Consider the following 13376-nt stretch of genomic DNA (forward strand, 5'->3'; position numbering starts at 1 on the left):
AACCCTCCCCTCTAACCACGCCCCCAGCCTCGCGTAGAACCCAGGAGTCCTGGCTCCCAGCCCCCTCCCCTTGACACCACATCAGCCAGCACCTGGGAGGGGGAGCGGAGCTCCTGGGGGTGGGAGTCGCTGCAGGGGGCGTCTCCCCAGGTGCCCCCCCACGCGCTCCGCCCCCCCGTTGCTCAACCGCCCCTTTCACAATCGCAGCCCCCCCCCCCAGTTCCTCAAATGTTTTTCTGCCGCCAGCCGCGCCCCCCGCCCGCCACGTGCCGGGGGAGCCCCGCGGGAGCCGCGCCCCGGCGCCCGGGCTGGCGGAGCCGAGGCAGAGCGATGCGCGCTGTGGGGCGGACGCCGGCAGCCCCCGGGGCGCAGGAGCATGTGGGCGCTGCGGGCCGCCGGGCTGCTCTGCCTGCTGCGGGCCGCCGCGGAGGGGCCCTGCCCGCGGCCAGGTGGGTGCGGGGCCCGGGGGGTGCCTGGAGCCAGGTGAGCGGCCCGGGCCGGCCGGGACCCCGGGGGGAGCTCGGGGCTCCGGGCACCGCGGGCGGGGGGGGGCTCTTTCGCCCTGGGGACATTGCACAGCTGGGAGCCAGGACTCCTGGGTTCCGTTCCCGGCTCCGGGGGGTCAGGACTCCTGGGTTCCGTTCCCGGCTCCGGGGGGTCAGGACTCCTGGGTTCTGTCCCTGGCTTGGGTAGGGGAGTGGGGGTAGAAGCCAGGACTCCTGGGTTCCGTTCCCGGCTCCGGGGCTTCAGGACTCCTGGGTTCCGTTCCCGGCTCCGGGGCTTCAGGACTCCTGGGTTCCGTTCCCGGCTCCGGGGCTTCAGGACTCCTGGGTTCCGTTCCCGGCTCCGGGGGTCAGGACTCCTGGGTTCCGTTCCCGGCTCAGGGGGGTCAGGACTCCTGGGTTCCGTTCCCGGCTCAGGGGGATCAGGACTCCTGGGTTCTGTCCCTGGCTTGGGTAGGGGAGTGGGGGTAGAAGCCAGGACTCCTGGGTTCCGTTCCCGGCTCAGGGGGTCAGGACTCCTGGGTTCCGTTCCCGGCTCAGGAGGGTCAGGACTCCTGGGTTCTGTCCGCGCTCCCCGGGGTTGGGGAATGGCCGCGCCGCGCGGTGTTTTCAGTCTGAGCTGAGAGGGACTGAGATTTATTTACTCCTGGTTCTCCCCCCTCCCAGTGACTCGGGGGTGAGCGCCCCTCCCCCCGGCGTACTTCTGCTGGGACCCCCCCCAACCTTCTCCTCTGGCCCCTGAACGGCGGGGCCCCCCGGGGGCTCCCCACGCGGGCAGGCTGCCGGCTCCTGCTCCCCTTCCTGGCCGGAGGTCCCTGGGCTGAGCCGAGCTGGGGGGAGCGCGCGGGGGGGGGGGAGAGGCCCTTAACTCCAGGGCTCCCAGCTGTGCCGCCTGGGGGCTGCCCCCCTCCCTTGCCCAGTGCCAGGGGCGCTCTAGGGGAAGAGCTGGTCCCCGGGGGCGGGGGGGGGGCATGGTAGCCTGTGAGCGACCCGTGTGCTCTGAGCCCCCATCCCAGTGGCTCATGCAGCTGCCAGGGAGCACCGTGCCCTGGGCCAGGACTGGGCAGCAGGGGGGACCCCGAGCTGCAAAGGGGGCACCTGGGCCCTTGTGACCAGCAGGCACCACAGGAACTGGTGTGGAGCCCACTGCCGCCTGGGCAGGGGGATGTGGGCAGAGGCAGCTGCCGTTCTCACCCTGCCCTCCCCAAAGCTGGCACAGACCCCTCCCCGCCAGGCTGGTCGTGAGCGGAGCTCCCAACTGCCCCACATTGGGGGCTGGGGTCCTCCTGCCTGGAGCCGCCGAGCTTCCCTGCTCTGGTGTCTGGCCATGGCCCCCCGGGGACCGTGCCGGGGCAGCGGAGACCCCGGTGGCAGGAGTGGAATCATGCCACACAAAGAGCAATGAGCTGCTGGCTCTGGGGAGAGCCACGAAACGAACCCAGGCCTCCTGCTCCCAGCCCCCCACTGCTCTCCCCAGGAAGGAAATGAAACTTCCCAGCGCAATGGGGAAGTGCCCAGACTGCCTGTGTGCCGATAGCCAAGGGCTGAGTTGCTGCTGCTGGGCAAGTGGGGAGTGGGTCCCTCGGGCGCAGGCCAGGCGGTGCGGAGCTGCCTGGACCCTGGCGCTGGGTTTGGCTGGGCTCTGAGATGCCTGCTCCCCTGAGCCTCCAGCCCTCGCATTGTCGCAGGTTATTTATACCCGGGGTGCCCCTCGGTGATGTAAGGGTTAAAGCACCCGGCGGGCTCAGGACCCCAGCCCAGGGGTCCCAGACAGGGGGAAAAGGGCGGGTCTGGAACTGCCCAGTCATGGCCTCCAGGGCCCAGGAACTATGCCCCACAGACCCTGGGCACCAGCCTGCCTGTGCCAGGGGCGTTTGAGGGCCTGGCTTAGGGGAGCCCCTCTGCGGGGTGCTTGAGCCACGCACTGCAGAGATGGCTCCTGCCCCAGGAGCTTCGCCTAAGGGGCTGAGGGAGGCAGGACAGTTCCCCCGGTTGGATCTTTGGGGAGCTGAGGGCCAGGGAGGGGCCGGAGCTGCCCCAAGGGAGCCTGTGACAGAGGTGGGAATAGAACCCAGCTCTCCTGGATCCCAGCCCAGTGCCTCGTCCCGCCCTCTGCCCAGGATGCCCCATTCCCCCCAATTTACGGGGCGCAGGGGGGTTGCTGCTCAGGGCTCAGCCCGGATTCGACCCCAGTTCTCCTGGCTCTCAGCCCCATGCATAGGGGGCTGGTCCCTGCAGCGCGGGTGCCCGGCCCCCTGGGATTAGCAGGCAGCTGAGAGTTCTCTGTGCTGAGCCGGCCGGTTGCGTAAGTGGGTTCGGGTAGAACTGGCTGTTCCCGGCAGGGCTGCGCAGGCACCGGGCACTGGGAAACTGGAGTGTTTGCTTTCGTTATTGACACTTGTGGGTTTGCAAAAATCCCAGCTCCTGTGAACCTGGCTGGGTGTGTGTGTGTGGGGGGGGTGGGGGGGGGACATTTAAGGGAGGGGGACAGGGAGGGAGCTGTCAGCCGCCTGGCCCAGCCATGAGCCAACTGAGCCAGACCCAGCTCTGGGCCCATCCCGGTGTCCCAGAGGTGGCCGTGAGGATTAACCCTTTGAGGCCAGCAGCCTGCGTGGCTGCCCTGCTGGCAGGGCCCTGGGTCCCATGTGACTGCTGTGCACGCTGGCTTTAGGCGCTGGGATCCCTTGAGGCTGCTCCCCGCACCCCAGGAGCCCTGGACACCCCTCCCACAACCAGCTCTGGGCCCTCTCAGGCACCTTGCACTGGGCACCCAGCTTGCCAGGGAAATGAGGAGCCCACGGGCCCATTAACACGCCCTGTGTAGGGCCCAGGCTGGGGCATGGCCCAGGCTGAGGGCTCTGGGGCTGGGAAGGGGGGATCTGATTGTGACGGGGCCTGGTGCAGTGACTTGGAAAGAGGTGGGTGAGGCAGCGAGTGCTCAGCCAGGCCGATGCTCATTCAGGCTTGTCCTCTCCAGCAAATATTGACACAGGCTGGTTGTCTCCTCCCTCAGGGAGCCCCTCGGGAGTGTTTCCTAGGAGCTGGGAAGGGGGGAGCCTCTGCCCTCCAGCCTGGTGGGGAGATGGCGGGTCAGCACCACCATGGCACACAGCAGCCAGCGAGCGTCATCTCCTGTGACATCATAGCCTGGTCAGCTTGTGGCACCCAGGGAAGGTGGCAATCCCCATGGAACATAAGGGGAAACTGAGGCACAACAAGGGTATTTGCCTAGGGTCATACAATCAGTAGTGGCACAGCTGGGCATGGAACCCAGGAGTCCTGCCCCCCCCCAGCTCTAACCCCTAGACTGCACTCCCTTCCCTCTGCACTAATGGCTCTTCCCCTCCTGCAGCCCTCCCGCCTGAGACGGTGCTGAGCACCGTGGGAGCAAATGTCACCCTGCCCTGCCTGCAGCGGCAGCCGGAGCCGAACGGCACCGTCAGCTGGAAGGTGGAGACCCAGGCTGTGAGTTCGGAACGCGCGGTGCTGGAGCCCAGCCTGCTGCTGCGCCTGGTGCAGTACAACGACTCGGGCAGGTACAGCTGCTATGTGGGCGGCTGCCTGGTGCGCTCGCTGCGGCTGCTGGTGGAAGGTGAGTCTGGCTCAGGGAGGGGCTGCCCATGCCAGGGGCTGGGGCGGAATGTCCAGATCCAGGGGCGCCGGGACTGCGGGGTCCCCCCAGGCCTGCAGGAGGCTGCAGCCGCGTCCAAGCCAGCAGGCTCATCCTGCAGGGCCCAAAGGCTGCACGGGGCGAGCCGTGTAACGTGGTACCTGGCGTGGGTCGGGACGTGCCCGCCTGGCGTGGCTGGCTCCCCCTCTGCCCCCTGCCCGGCTCTGCAGCCACTAACCCCTGCTCAGTCCGGGGGCTCCCCTCACCCCAGCTGTGTCTGACTCCAGAGCCCCCGGAGCCGCCCAGCTTCTCCTGCTACCGCAGGAGCCACGTCAAGGACATCCTGTGCGAGTGGCAGCCGCAGCGGAGGCCGTCGCCCCGGACCAGGGCCGTGCTGTGGGTGAAGAAGTGGTGAGAGGCCTGGGGGAGCTGGGCCATGGTTGGGGATGTGTCACGGAGGGTGGGGGAGTCAGGGCCCTGCACCCCCGGCTTCCTGCGATTCACCAGGACTCTCAGCCAGCCAGTAACACAGCAGGTTTATTTAGACACCAGGAACACAGTCCAAGACCCGTCTTGCAGGTACAGACAACAGGACCCCTCAGTCAAGGTCCATCCAGGGAGGCCAGAGCCCCATTGGGAGGCCAGAGACCCATCTGGGCTCCCCTCCATTTTCCCAGCCAGCTCCAAACTGAAACTCCCTCCAGCCGTCTCACCCAGCCTCCCCCCGGCCCCTCCCCCAGCCTTTTTCCAGTTTCCAGGGCAGAGGTGTCACCTGGCTCCAGCCCCCCTCCTGGGTTCTCATGTTACGTGCTCAGGTATCCTCCCTCAGGGAAAGTCTCCCATCCCCACTGCAGCCAGTCCCAGCCAAACTCCCCTGCAACCTTCCCAGGCCAACACTCCCCACTCAGCATTCAGCGAACACATGAAGAACATTCCCAGTTCCTCACAGGATGACCCTGAGGCATTGAGGAGTGCGTGGGGGTAACCCTGCCTGGGTCCCAGCCCTGGGGTTAGCTGTTAGCCGTGGAGCCAGCTGGGCATGAGAGCGAGGCCAGGGCAGGATTTGGTGTAGGCGCAGCCAGCGTGGCCGTGCTGTTGATGCCCGGCAGGGTCCCCCCCCAGCGGCTGGCTCTCCGCGAGCAGAGCTGGGGCCTGCTTTCCTGGCACAAAATCGCCCTCCCCGCTTGCTGCCATCCCACAGGGCTGGGATGGTGCTGGATGGGGGGACGTCATGGCAGGGTTGCATGTGGGGGTCCCTTGGGGGCTCTCTCCCTTGGCCGTCAGTGCCGAGCCCGGGGTGGGGCAGTGCTGCCGGCCTTCAGATCAGACCCCAAGCCAAGGGCCTGACTGCCTGGTCAGGAAAGAGCCAAGCGCCTTCTCCCAGGCGTCCTCCCCACATGCTCACCCCCTCCCTACTTTCAGTTCCATACAGAGTCCTTCTCCTCTTCCTGGTCGAAAGTGCGGCCCTGCGGCTGCTCCGCTCCACCCCAGAGTGGCTGCAGTGCAGCACCGTGGGCAGGGAGCCCTTGGCCAGGGGAGATGCCCGAGTGGGGCGTGAGGCTGCTGTTGCATGTTGCAGCCCGGGGCGCAGGCTGCTGTGACATTGATCTGATGTCGGTAGCTCTGCTGGGCCCTGGGGTGTTCCTGACCTGGGGACGTGGGTGGGGGGCAGGGGCAGTGGCAGGGCCCGCTGGCTGGGTGCTGCGCCTGGCCCTGAGCCGTGCTCCCTCCCCGGCAGGCTGACGGGGAAGAACGCCACGGAGCAGCGCTGCCGCTACTTCCCCAAGGTGGAGAAATTCACGTGCAGGATCACGGTGCCGCCCAGCGAGGACGACACCTTCCTGCTGGTGTCCGTGTGCGTCAGCAACGGGGCAGGGAGCACGGTCAGCAAGGACCAGGTCATCTCGGCCAACCGCGTCTGTACGTAAGGCCCCTCCTGCTGCCCCCTTCTCCCCACGCCTACCCCACTGCCCCTCCCCAGAGCTCTGCCTGCTGCCCTCCCCCTTTTCCAGCCCGGTCTCTCTCCCCATGGGGGTGCTGGCGCGGGCTGAGCCTGCAGAGCCGGAGCTCCCCCATCCCTGGGGGGGCGGGGACATGCTGCTCCAGACCCATCGGCCATGGCAACCCCCCCTCTCCTGACAGTGAAGCCGGACCCCCCGGGGAATGTGCTGGTGGACCCGGTGGAGAGTGCGCCCCAGAAACTGCGTGTGAACTGGACCTACCCTCCCTCCTGGGACCCCAAGTTCTACCGGCTGCACTTCCAGGTCCGGTACCGGGCTGAGCGCTCCCAGAGCTACACGGAGGTGAGCACCCCGCCCTCCCCGGGCTCCCCGGGCCTGCCAGGCTGCGGCATCCACACACGCCCCACCCTGCAGCTGCTGGGCAGGATGGACTCCCTCCTGCCCCCCAACTCCCCTGCCTGGGCCCCTGCCCCCAGAGCTACAGCGTGGGGAGAAGGCCCCGGTGCATCGCGTTTCCCTGTGGACAGGGACGGTGCTGGCAAGGAAGGGGGGACTGTGATGCTTCCCGGGGGTGGCCCGGGTTCGGAGGTGCCTTGCTAGCATCCAAACACACATCCTAGACTGAGCCGGAACTTTGCTGATGGGACGTTAGTACGGGATCCTCCCAGCATACTGCAGCCAGGCGTGGCTGGGCTCTTCCATTCCGGCAGCAAGACGCTGGCCGTTCCCTGGCTCGGTGAGAGACACCCGGGTGTCCCGTTGCAAGCCCAGAGAGATCCAGACAGTCCTTAGTCACAAACCGACCCCCGCCGGCTGGGGGGTTGCTCCTGTGGAGTCTGTGATCTCCGTTAGCTGGCGGCTCAGCATCTCCTGCCTGCCTGAAGGGAAGATGTTCTCCACCTGGTGACCTGCTTAACTCCCAGACCTCACGGTCAAGGGACCCACCCCCTCCCAGAGGATCCCTATGCACATTTCACAGCCCAGCAGAGACCTCCCCTGCCACTCCTCAGTGAATTACCCTAGACAACGGACTCAGGGGATCCCTGTAAAACTCGGCACCCCCGGTGCCCTCTGCTAGTGGGCATCACGAGGTTCCTGGGTCACAGGGACCCTGGCTGTCCCAGCTAGGGAGGAGGTGGGGGGCTGTGTCAGTGCTAGTGCCCCTGGTTTAATTCTGCCTGTTGGTTGCAGATCGACCAGTTAAGAGAAACGTCCCTGGTGATCCATGATGCCTGGCACGGCGCACGGCACATGGTGCAGGTCCGGGGGCTGGAGGAGTTTGGCCATGGCTCGTGGAGCGAGTGGAGCCAGGAGGCTGTGGGCACCCCATGGGCAGGTAGGACTAGGGGGGAGGGGAGGGGTTCTCTGGGTGCCGTCCCCCCTCGCCCCGATTCCCAGGGCTGTTCCCTCACTGCTCCTCTCCTTGGATTGCAGATCCCATCGGCCTTGAGTGGCAGACAGGATCCTACAGCTCGCAGGTAAGGCAGGTGATGCCGGGGCCGCCGGCCTGCCCCTCTGGTAGGGGCAATGGGCCTCAGGGCTCAGCACTGTATGTGCTTCACCCAAGGGCTCTGCGGTCTGGGGGGAGCGGGACGGGGGACATGCTGTGTGTTGGGGTGTCACAGGCAGGGATGGGGGAGTGGGACGGGGGACATGCCGTGTGTTGGGGGTGTCACAGGCGGGGATGGGGGAGTGGGATGGGGGACATGCCGTGTGTTGGGGGTGTCACAGGCAGGGATGGGGGAGTGGGACGGGGGACATGCTGTGTGTTGGGGTGTCACAGGCAGGGATGGGGGAGTGGGGCGGGGGACATGCCGTGTGTTGGGGGTGTCACAGGCGGGGATGGGGGAGTGGGATGGGGGACATGCCGTGTGTTGGGGGTGTCACAGGCGGGGATGGGGGAGTGGGATGGGGGACATGCCGTGTGTTGGGGGTGTCACAGGCGGGGATGGGGGAGTGGGACGGGGGACATGCCGTGTGTTGGGGGTGTCACAGGCAGGGATGGGGGAGCGGGACGGGGGACATGCCGTGTGTTGGTAGTGTCAAATGTGGGGGAGAGGTATGGGGGACATGCCGTGTGTTGGGGGTGTCACAGGCAGGGATGGGGGACATGCTGTGTGTTGGGGTGTCACAGGCAGGGATGGGGGAGTGGGTCGGGGGACATGCCGTGTGTTGGGGGTGTCACAGGCGGGGATGGGGGAGTGGGACGGGGGACATGCCGTGTGTTGGGGGTGTCACAGGCGGGGATGGGGGAGAGGTATGGGGGACATGCCGTGTGTTGGGGGTGTCACAGGCGGGGATGGGGGAGTGGGACGGGGGACATGCCGTGTGTTGGGGTGTCACAGGTGGGGATGGGGGAGCAGGAGGGGGGACATGCCGTGTGTTGGGGGTGTCACAGGTGGGGATGGGGGAGCGGGACGGGGGACATGCCGTGTGTTCGGGGTGTCACAGGCGGGGATGGGGGAGTGGGATGGGGGACATGCCGTGTGTTGGGGGTGTCACAGGCAGGGATGGGGGACATGCTGTGTGTTGGAGGTGTCACAGGCAGGGATGGGGGAGCGGGACGGGGGACATGCCGTGTGTTGGTAGTGTCACATGTGGGGGAGAGGGATGGGGGACATGCCGTGTGTTGGGGGTGTCACAGGCAGGGATGGGGGAGTGGGACGGGGGACATGCCGTGTGTTGGGGGTGTCACATGTGGGGATGGGGGAGCGGGACGGGGGACATGCCGTGTGTTGGGGGTGTCACAGGCAGGGATGGGGGAGCGGGACGGGGTACATGCCGTGTGTTGGTAGTGTCACATGTGGGGGAGTGGGACGGGGGACACGCCGTGTGTTGGTAGTGTCACATGTGGGGGAGTGGGACGGGGGACACGCCGTGTGTTGGGGGTGTCACATGTGGGGATGGGGGAGTGGGACGGGGGACACGCCGTGTGTTGGGGGTGTCACAGGCAGGGATGGGGGACAAGCTGTGTGTTGGGGGTGTCACAGGCAGGGATGGGGGAGTGGGACGGGGGACATGCCGTGTGTTGGGGGTGTCACAGGCGGGGATGGGGGACATGCCGTGTGTTGGGGGAGTCACATGGGGGGATCGGGGAGCGGGAAGCGGGACATGCCGTGTGTTGGGGGTGTCACAGGTGGGGATGGGGGAGCGGGACGGGGGACATGCCGTGTGTTGGGGGTGTCACAGGCGGGGATGGGGGAGCGGGATGGGGGACATGCCGTGTGTTGGGGGTGTCACAGGCAGGGATGGGGGAGAGGGATGGGGGACATGCCGTGTGTTGGGGGTGTCACAGGCAGGGATGGGGGAGTGGGACGGGGGACATGCCGTGTGTTTGGGGGTGTCACAGGCAGGGATGGGGGAGTGGGGCGGGGGACATGCCGTGTGTTGGGGGTGTCACAGGCGGGGATGGGGGATATGCCGTGTGTTGGGGGTATCACAGGCAGGGCTGGGGGGACCCTTTGACCCTGTTGCTAACCCCCCACCCCCATCTCTCTCCTCCAGTTCCCCTCGGATTACGATTTCTACACCGACACATTCACGTTCCCCCCCGGGCTCTATGGCACAGAGGGCACTAACGGTAATGAGATCCCCCCTCCCCCCGCTGCTGGTCTGTCAGGCCCAGGGCTCCTGGGTGGGCAGGGCTGCCATGCCAGGGACATGCGGGTCGATCCAGAGCCCAGCTGGCAGCATGGGCTGAGAGCCCTGGTCAGCTGCCTCAGGCTGGGCTGCCGGCTCAGACCCACAGGAGGTCCCGGTCATTCTCCAGGGCTCCCCAGGCCCTGGCAGCAGGTTTCTGGCCTTTGTAAAGCCCTCGCTGGGAGATGGCCCAGAAATATCCAGCCCTGCAAAGTGAGCAAGGGTGTGGGGGCTGGGCCTTGCCGTGCTGGTAACGGTGCCCGTGTCCCCTCGGTTTGCAGAGGGGGGGCTTGGTGTCGGCGACCACTCCACCGTGCCCCTGTACACGTTCCTGGTCACCGGAGGGAGCCTGTTCCTGGGCACCGGCCTGCTCGCTGGCATCGTGCTCAGGTGAGACGCGGCCGGGCTGGTGCCGAGGGGTGCTGGGCCCCAGGCCCCTGGGTGGGGTGACGGGACCGGCTGGCCTGCTGGGGAAGCACTGAGGGAGGGACAGTCGCTCTCAGCTCGTGCCCCAGGCCGTGCAGTGCACGTCTGGGTCGGATCCGTTACTCCGGAGTGACTCTGGAGTGACTCCCGGGCACCAGGGCAGGACAGGATCTGGCCTGCTGGACTCAGACGAGTTCCTGCCGGACTTACCCCTGCGTAGCCAAGACAGGCCATCTCCATAGAGCAGTCTGGGGCCTTCTGGCGATCAGGAAAGGGCCCCCTGACCCCTTATATGGGTGGCCACTGCTGGCCCGGGCAGCCCTCTGGGGCTGGGATCCTGGTCTCCCTCCAGCCGAGGGACGCCCCTGAATGCTCGTCTCACAGGCCGTTACTGATGGAGACTCAGTGGGGCTGTGCCCCCTGCCTGCCCCCGGGGACAGCCACGGGCCTGGGGCAGCCACGTTGTGGTCCCGGGGCCCCTGCCAATGCTGGCCTGAGTCCCAACCCCGCTGCCAGCAGGGATGGGGGTGTCGCAGGGGCGGGAGCCCCCAATCGCTGCCCCTTCCTGACCTCCTCTGCGTTTAAGGTACAAGAAGAAATGGAGGAGGGGCTCCCTGGGCCAGGGCAAGGCCAGCGCCGTGGTCCAGCACCCCTTGGTGCCGCTGGCTCCGCCGAGCCCCACGTCCCCGCTGAGCGAGGCCCCGCTCCTCTCCCCTCCGGCGTCGCCAGGCAGCGTCGGCTCCACGGGCACCCCTGGCAGCGGGGACTTCGGCCCCTTCGACGTCACCAACATGGATTATCTCCTGGTCCCCCAGTAGCCAGGGAAACAGCGTCGCCCGCCTGCGCTGCACCGACCGTCCCAGCAGGCGCCATGGCAGGGGCCAGCCCGGCCCTTAACAATAGCGCTCCCTCTGCCCCGGCGGGCTGGAGCCGCTCTCAGCCGGGCAGCTCGGGCTCCCGCAGCTCCCTGTCCTCCCTGGGAGACGGACCCGCGCCCGCTGGCAGCGATGCCCTGATCTGCACCCAGGCACCCCGAGCCAGCGTTTCCCAGTGGGGTTTGGCCGGGCCCGGCCTGTGGGTGGGGCCGGCGCCCCAGGAGCGATGCAGCGCGGAGGGCGTCCGATGGGCCCACTTCACGCGGGCCCCAGTTCCGGGAGAGGGGCATTAGCTGGGCATTCAGGGCACTGCCCCTCGGCCAGGCGCTCGCCGGGGAAGTCAGCTGCAGGGCTGGGCCGAGGGCCAGCAGCGCCCCGGACTCCAGGCCGACAGCAGAGCTGGGGGGGCGCAGCCGCCCCGTCCGAGGGAGCAGGGGCACCCGAGCTGTGGGATAACTCAGGGCCACCCCGGCAGTAGTGGGCCGCACCGGGCACCGAGCGCTGCTGTGGCTCCAGCCCACTGCCCCCCGCTGTAGGGGGCTGGAGGTGCCAGGCAGCCGCAGAACGAGAGACCCTGGGGCGGGTGGGGGCCGATGGACAGCGGCTCAGCATGGGGGGGGGGCAGGACATGCTCAAGCTCACCCAGGGCTCCTGCTGCCCAGCCCAGTGCCCTCCCCACCGAGCCTCACCCCCTCCCTGCAGCTGCTTGCGTGTGGCCGTAACAAATGCTCGTTTGTTGGGCATGTGACGGGCCTCCCCCCGCCCGCCCCTGGGGCAGCGCTGAGGGTTGGATTCTCCCCCCCAAAATCAAACTGGTGTTTGTGTTAAGAATGTTTTGTACAGGAAGAGCCGTGTGTTGGCAACCGTGCGTCCGATAAATGTTTTTTTTAACTCTGTGCGTAGGGCTGATGCTGGCAGGGTGGGGTGGGATTGGGGAGCTGCTCTGGGGCGGGTTCACTCATGGGGCATTAGCCAAACCCCCCACTCTGGTCGGTGAAGAAGCTGAGCCTGGCGCTGTCTGCTGGCGCCGGAGAGGCCACCACTGTGTATGTGGAAGCAGAGCAGTAACGTGTTCCTGCTTGGCTGGTGAGCCCAGGCCAGAGCCATGCAGAGAACCCAGGAGTCCTGGCTCCCAGTCTCCCCTGCTCTAACCACCAGCCCCCGCTCCCCTCCCAGAGCCATGCAGAGAACCCAGGAGTCCTGGCTCCCAGCCCCCCTGCTCTAACCCACCAGCCCCCACTCCTCTCCCAGAGCCATGCAGAGAACCCAGGAGTCCTGGCTCCTAGGCCTGCCATTTGTTTCGCAACACTGAGAAAGAAAAATGGCAGCTGCAGCTGGCGCACATTCACCGGGCAGCGCGAAGGCAGGAAACCACAGGGCCGGGAGGCCAGTCTTGCCCGCGGCCCTGGGGGGAGGCAGTTCCCCTTTGGGGCTGGCCCCTGGCTTTTAAGAAGCTGCACAGGATGCAGATGTCTCTCCTGGGGCTGGGAAGAGCACGGGGTGGGGGATGGGGTGCGAAGGCAGCAGGGTCCTGGCCCCCTCTTAGCAGCAGATGGGGGTGGGCGGCAGGGATCCAGCCCTGGGCCCAGGGGAGAAGGGAGGGGTCAAAGGGCTCTGGATTCAAGGGGAGACCTGGGGCAGGGGCCCGGCTGAGCGCTGCAGGCCAGGGCTCCCTGGGGTGCTACCCCCACTGCTGCCTGCGCCTCTGCCTGTGAGCGGCTGGGGCAGCCCCCACCCCCGCCCAGGGCTCTGCAGAGGAAGGTTCGCTGCCTGCTATGTAAATGTCCTGCCCCGAAAGTACCTGCTGCCAGCAGCTCGAGTCTGGGGTTGAGTCAGCCCCTACCCCGCAGCGCCCAGAATAGCCGGCGGGGGCGACTGGCAGGTGAGCGAGCGAGCGGCCCCCTGCCCCCAGGGTGAGGGTTACCACAGCCAGGCCCCCACGCTGGGAACCAGCCAGGCCCTGCCCCCCCAGTCTCTGCCTCGGGGAAGGGGTTCGCCATTGTGCTCCTGGGGAGCCGAGCCGTTCTGCCAACCCGGCCCCCCAGGAGCAGCAGGAACTCTCAGCTGCCGCAGGCGGGCGCGCGCCTGGGACCCACGCTGCTCTTCGGCCTTGGCTACAGGGGGGGAACGGCCCAGCCAAGCGACCCGGTATGGTGCCCCGCTGGGTGGAACGGAGGCGTTGCTGTGCCAGACCAGAGCCGTTGGCCCAGAATGGCTAATGCAGAGCAGGGTCGTCCATAGCGACTCTGCCGGCCTGAGCCACACAGGCCTGAGCCCAGAGGTAAATCCAGATTTACCCCAGGCTAGCAGCAGAATCCAGCTCAGACCAGCTGCATGAGTTGTGTGTCGCTCACTTCTGGTC

General features: G+C 67.3%; 1 protein-coding gene across 2 annotated transcripts; it reads left to right on the forward strand.

Annotated features, from left to right (window-relative positions):
* The first annotated feature begins 268 nt into the window (after positions 1-268).
* On the forward strand, positions 269-11903 carry IL6R (interleukin 6 receptor). Of its 2 annotated transcripts, none has more exons than XM_044992019.1 (10): positions 269-449; positions 3856-4095; positions 4401-4524; positions 5852-6033; positions 6256-6416; positions 7266-7410; positions 7509-7552; positions 9579-9654; positions 9995-10103; positions 10726-11903. In XM_044992019.1, the coding sequence occupies exons 1-10, from the start codon at positions 377-379 to the stop codon at positions 10955-10957; spliced, it is 1386 nt and encodes a 461-aa protein (XP_044847954.1). In that variant the 5' UTR covers positions 269-376; the 3' UTR covers positions 10958-11903. The 2 variants fall into 2 exon arrangements, with proteins under 2 accessions (XP_044847954.1, XP_044847955.1); XM_044992020.1 differs by lacking the exon at positions 269-449 and adding an exon at positions 3441-3723.
* Positions 11904-13376: the final 1473 nt, after the last annotated feature.

The sequence above is a fragment of the Mauremys mutica genome, chromosome 17 (assembly GCF_020497125.1).
Source record: "Mauremys mutica isolate MM-2020 ecotype Southern chromosome 17, ASM2049712v1, whole genome shotgun sequence".
Lineage (NCBI taxonomy): Eukaryota > Metazoa > Chordata > Testudines > Geoemydidae > Mauremys > Mauremys mutica.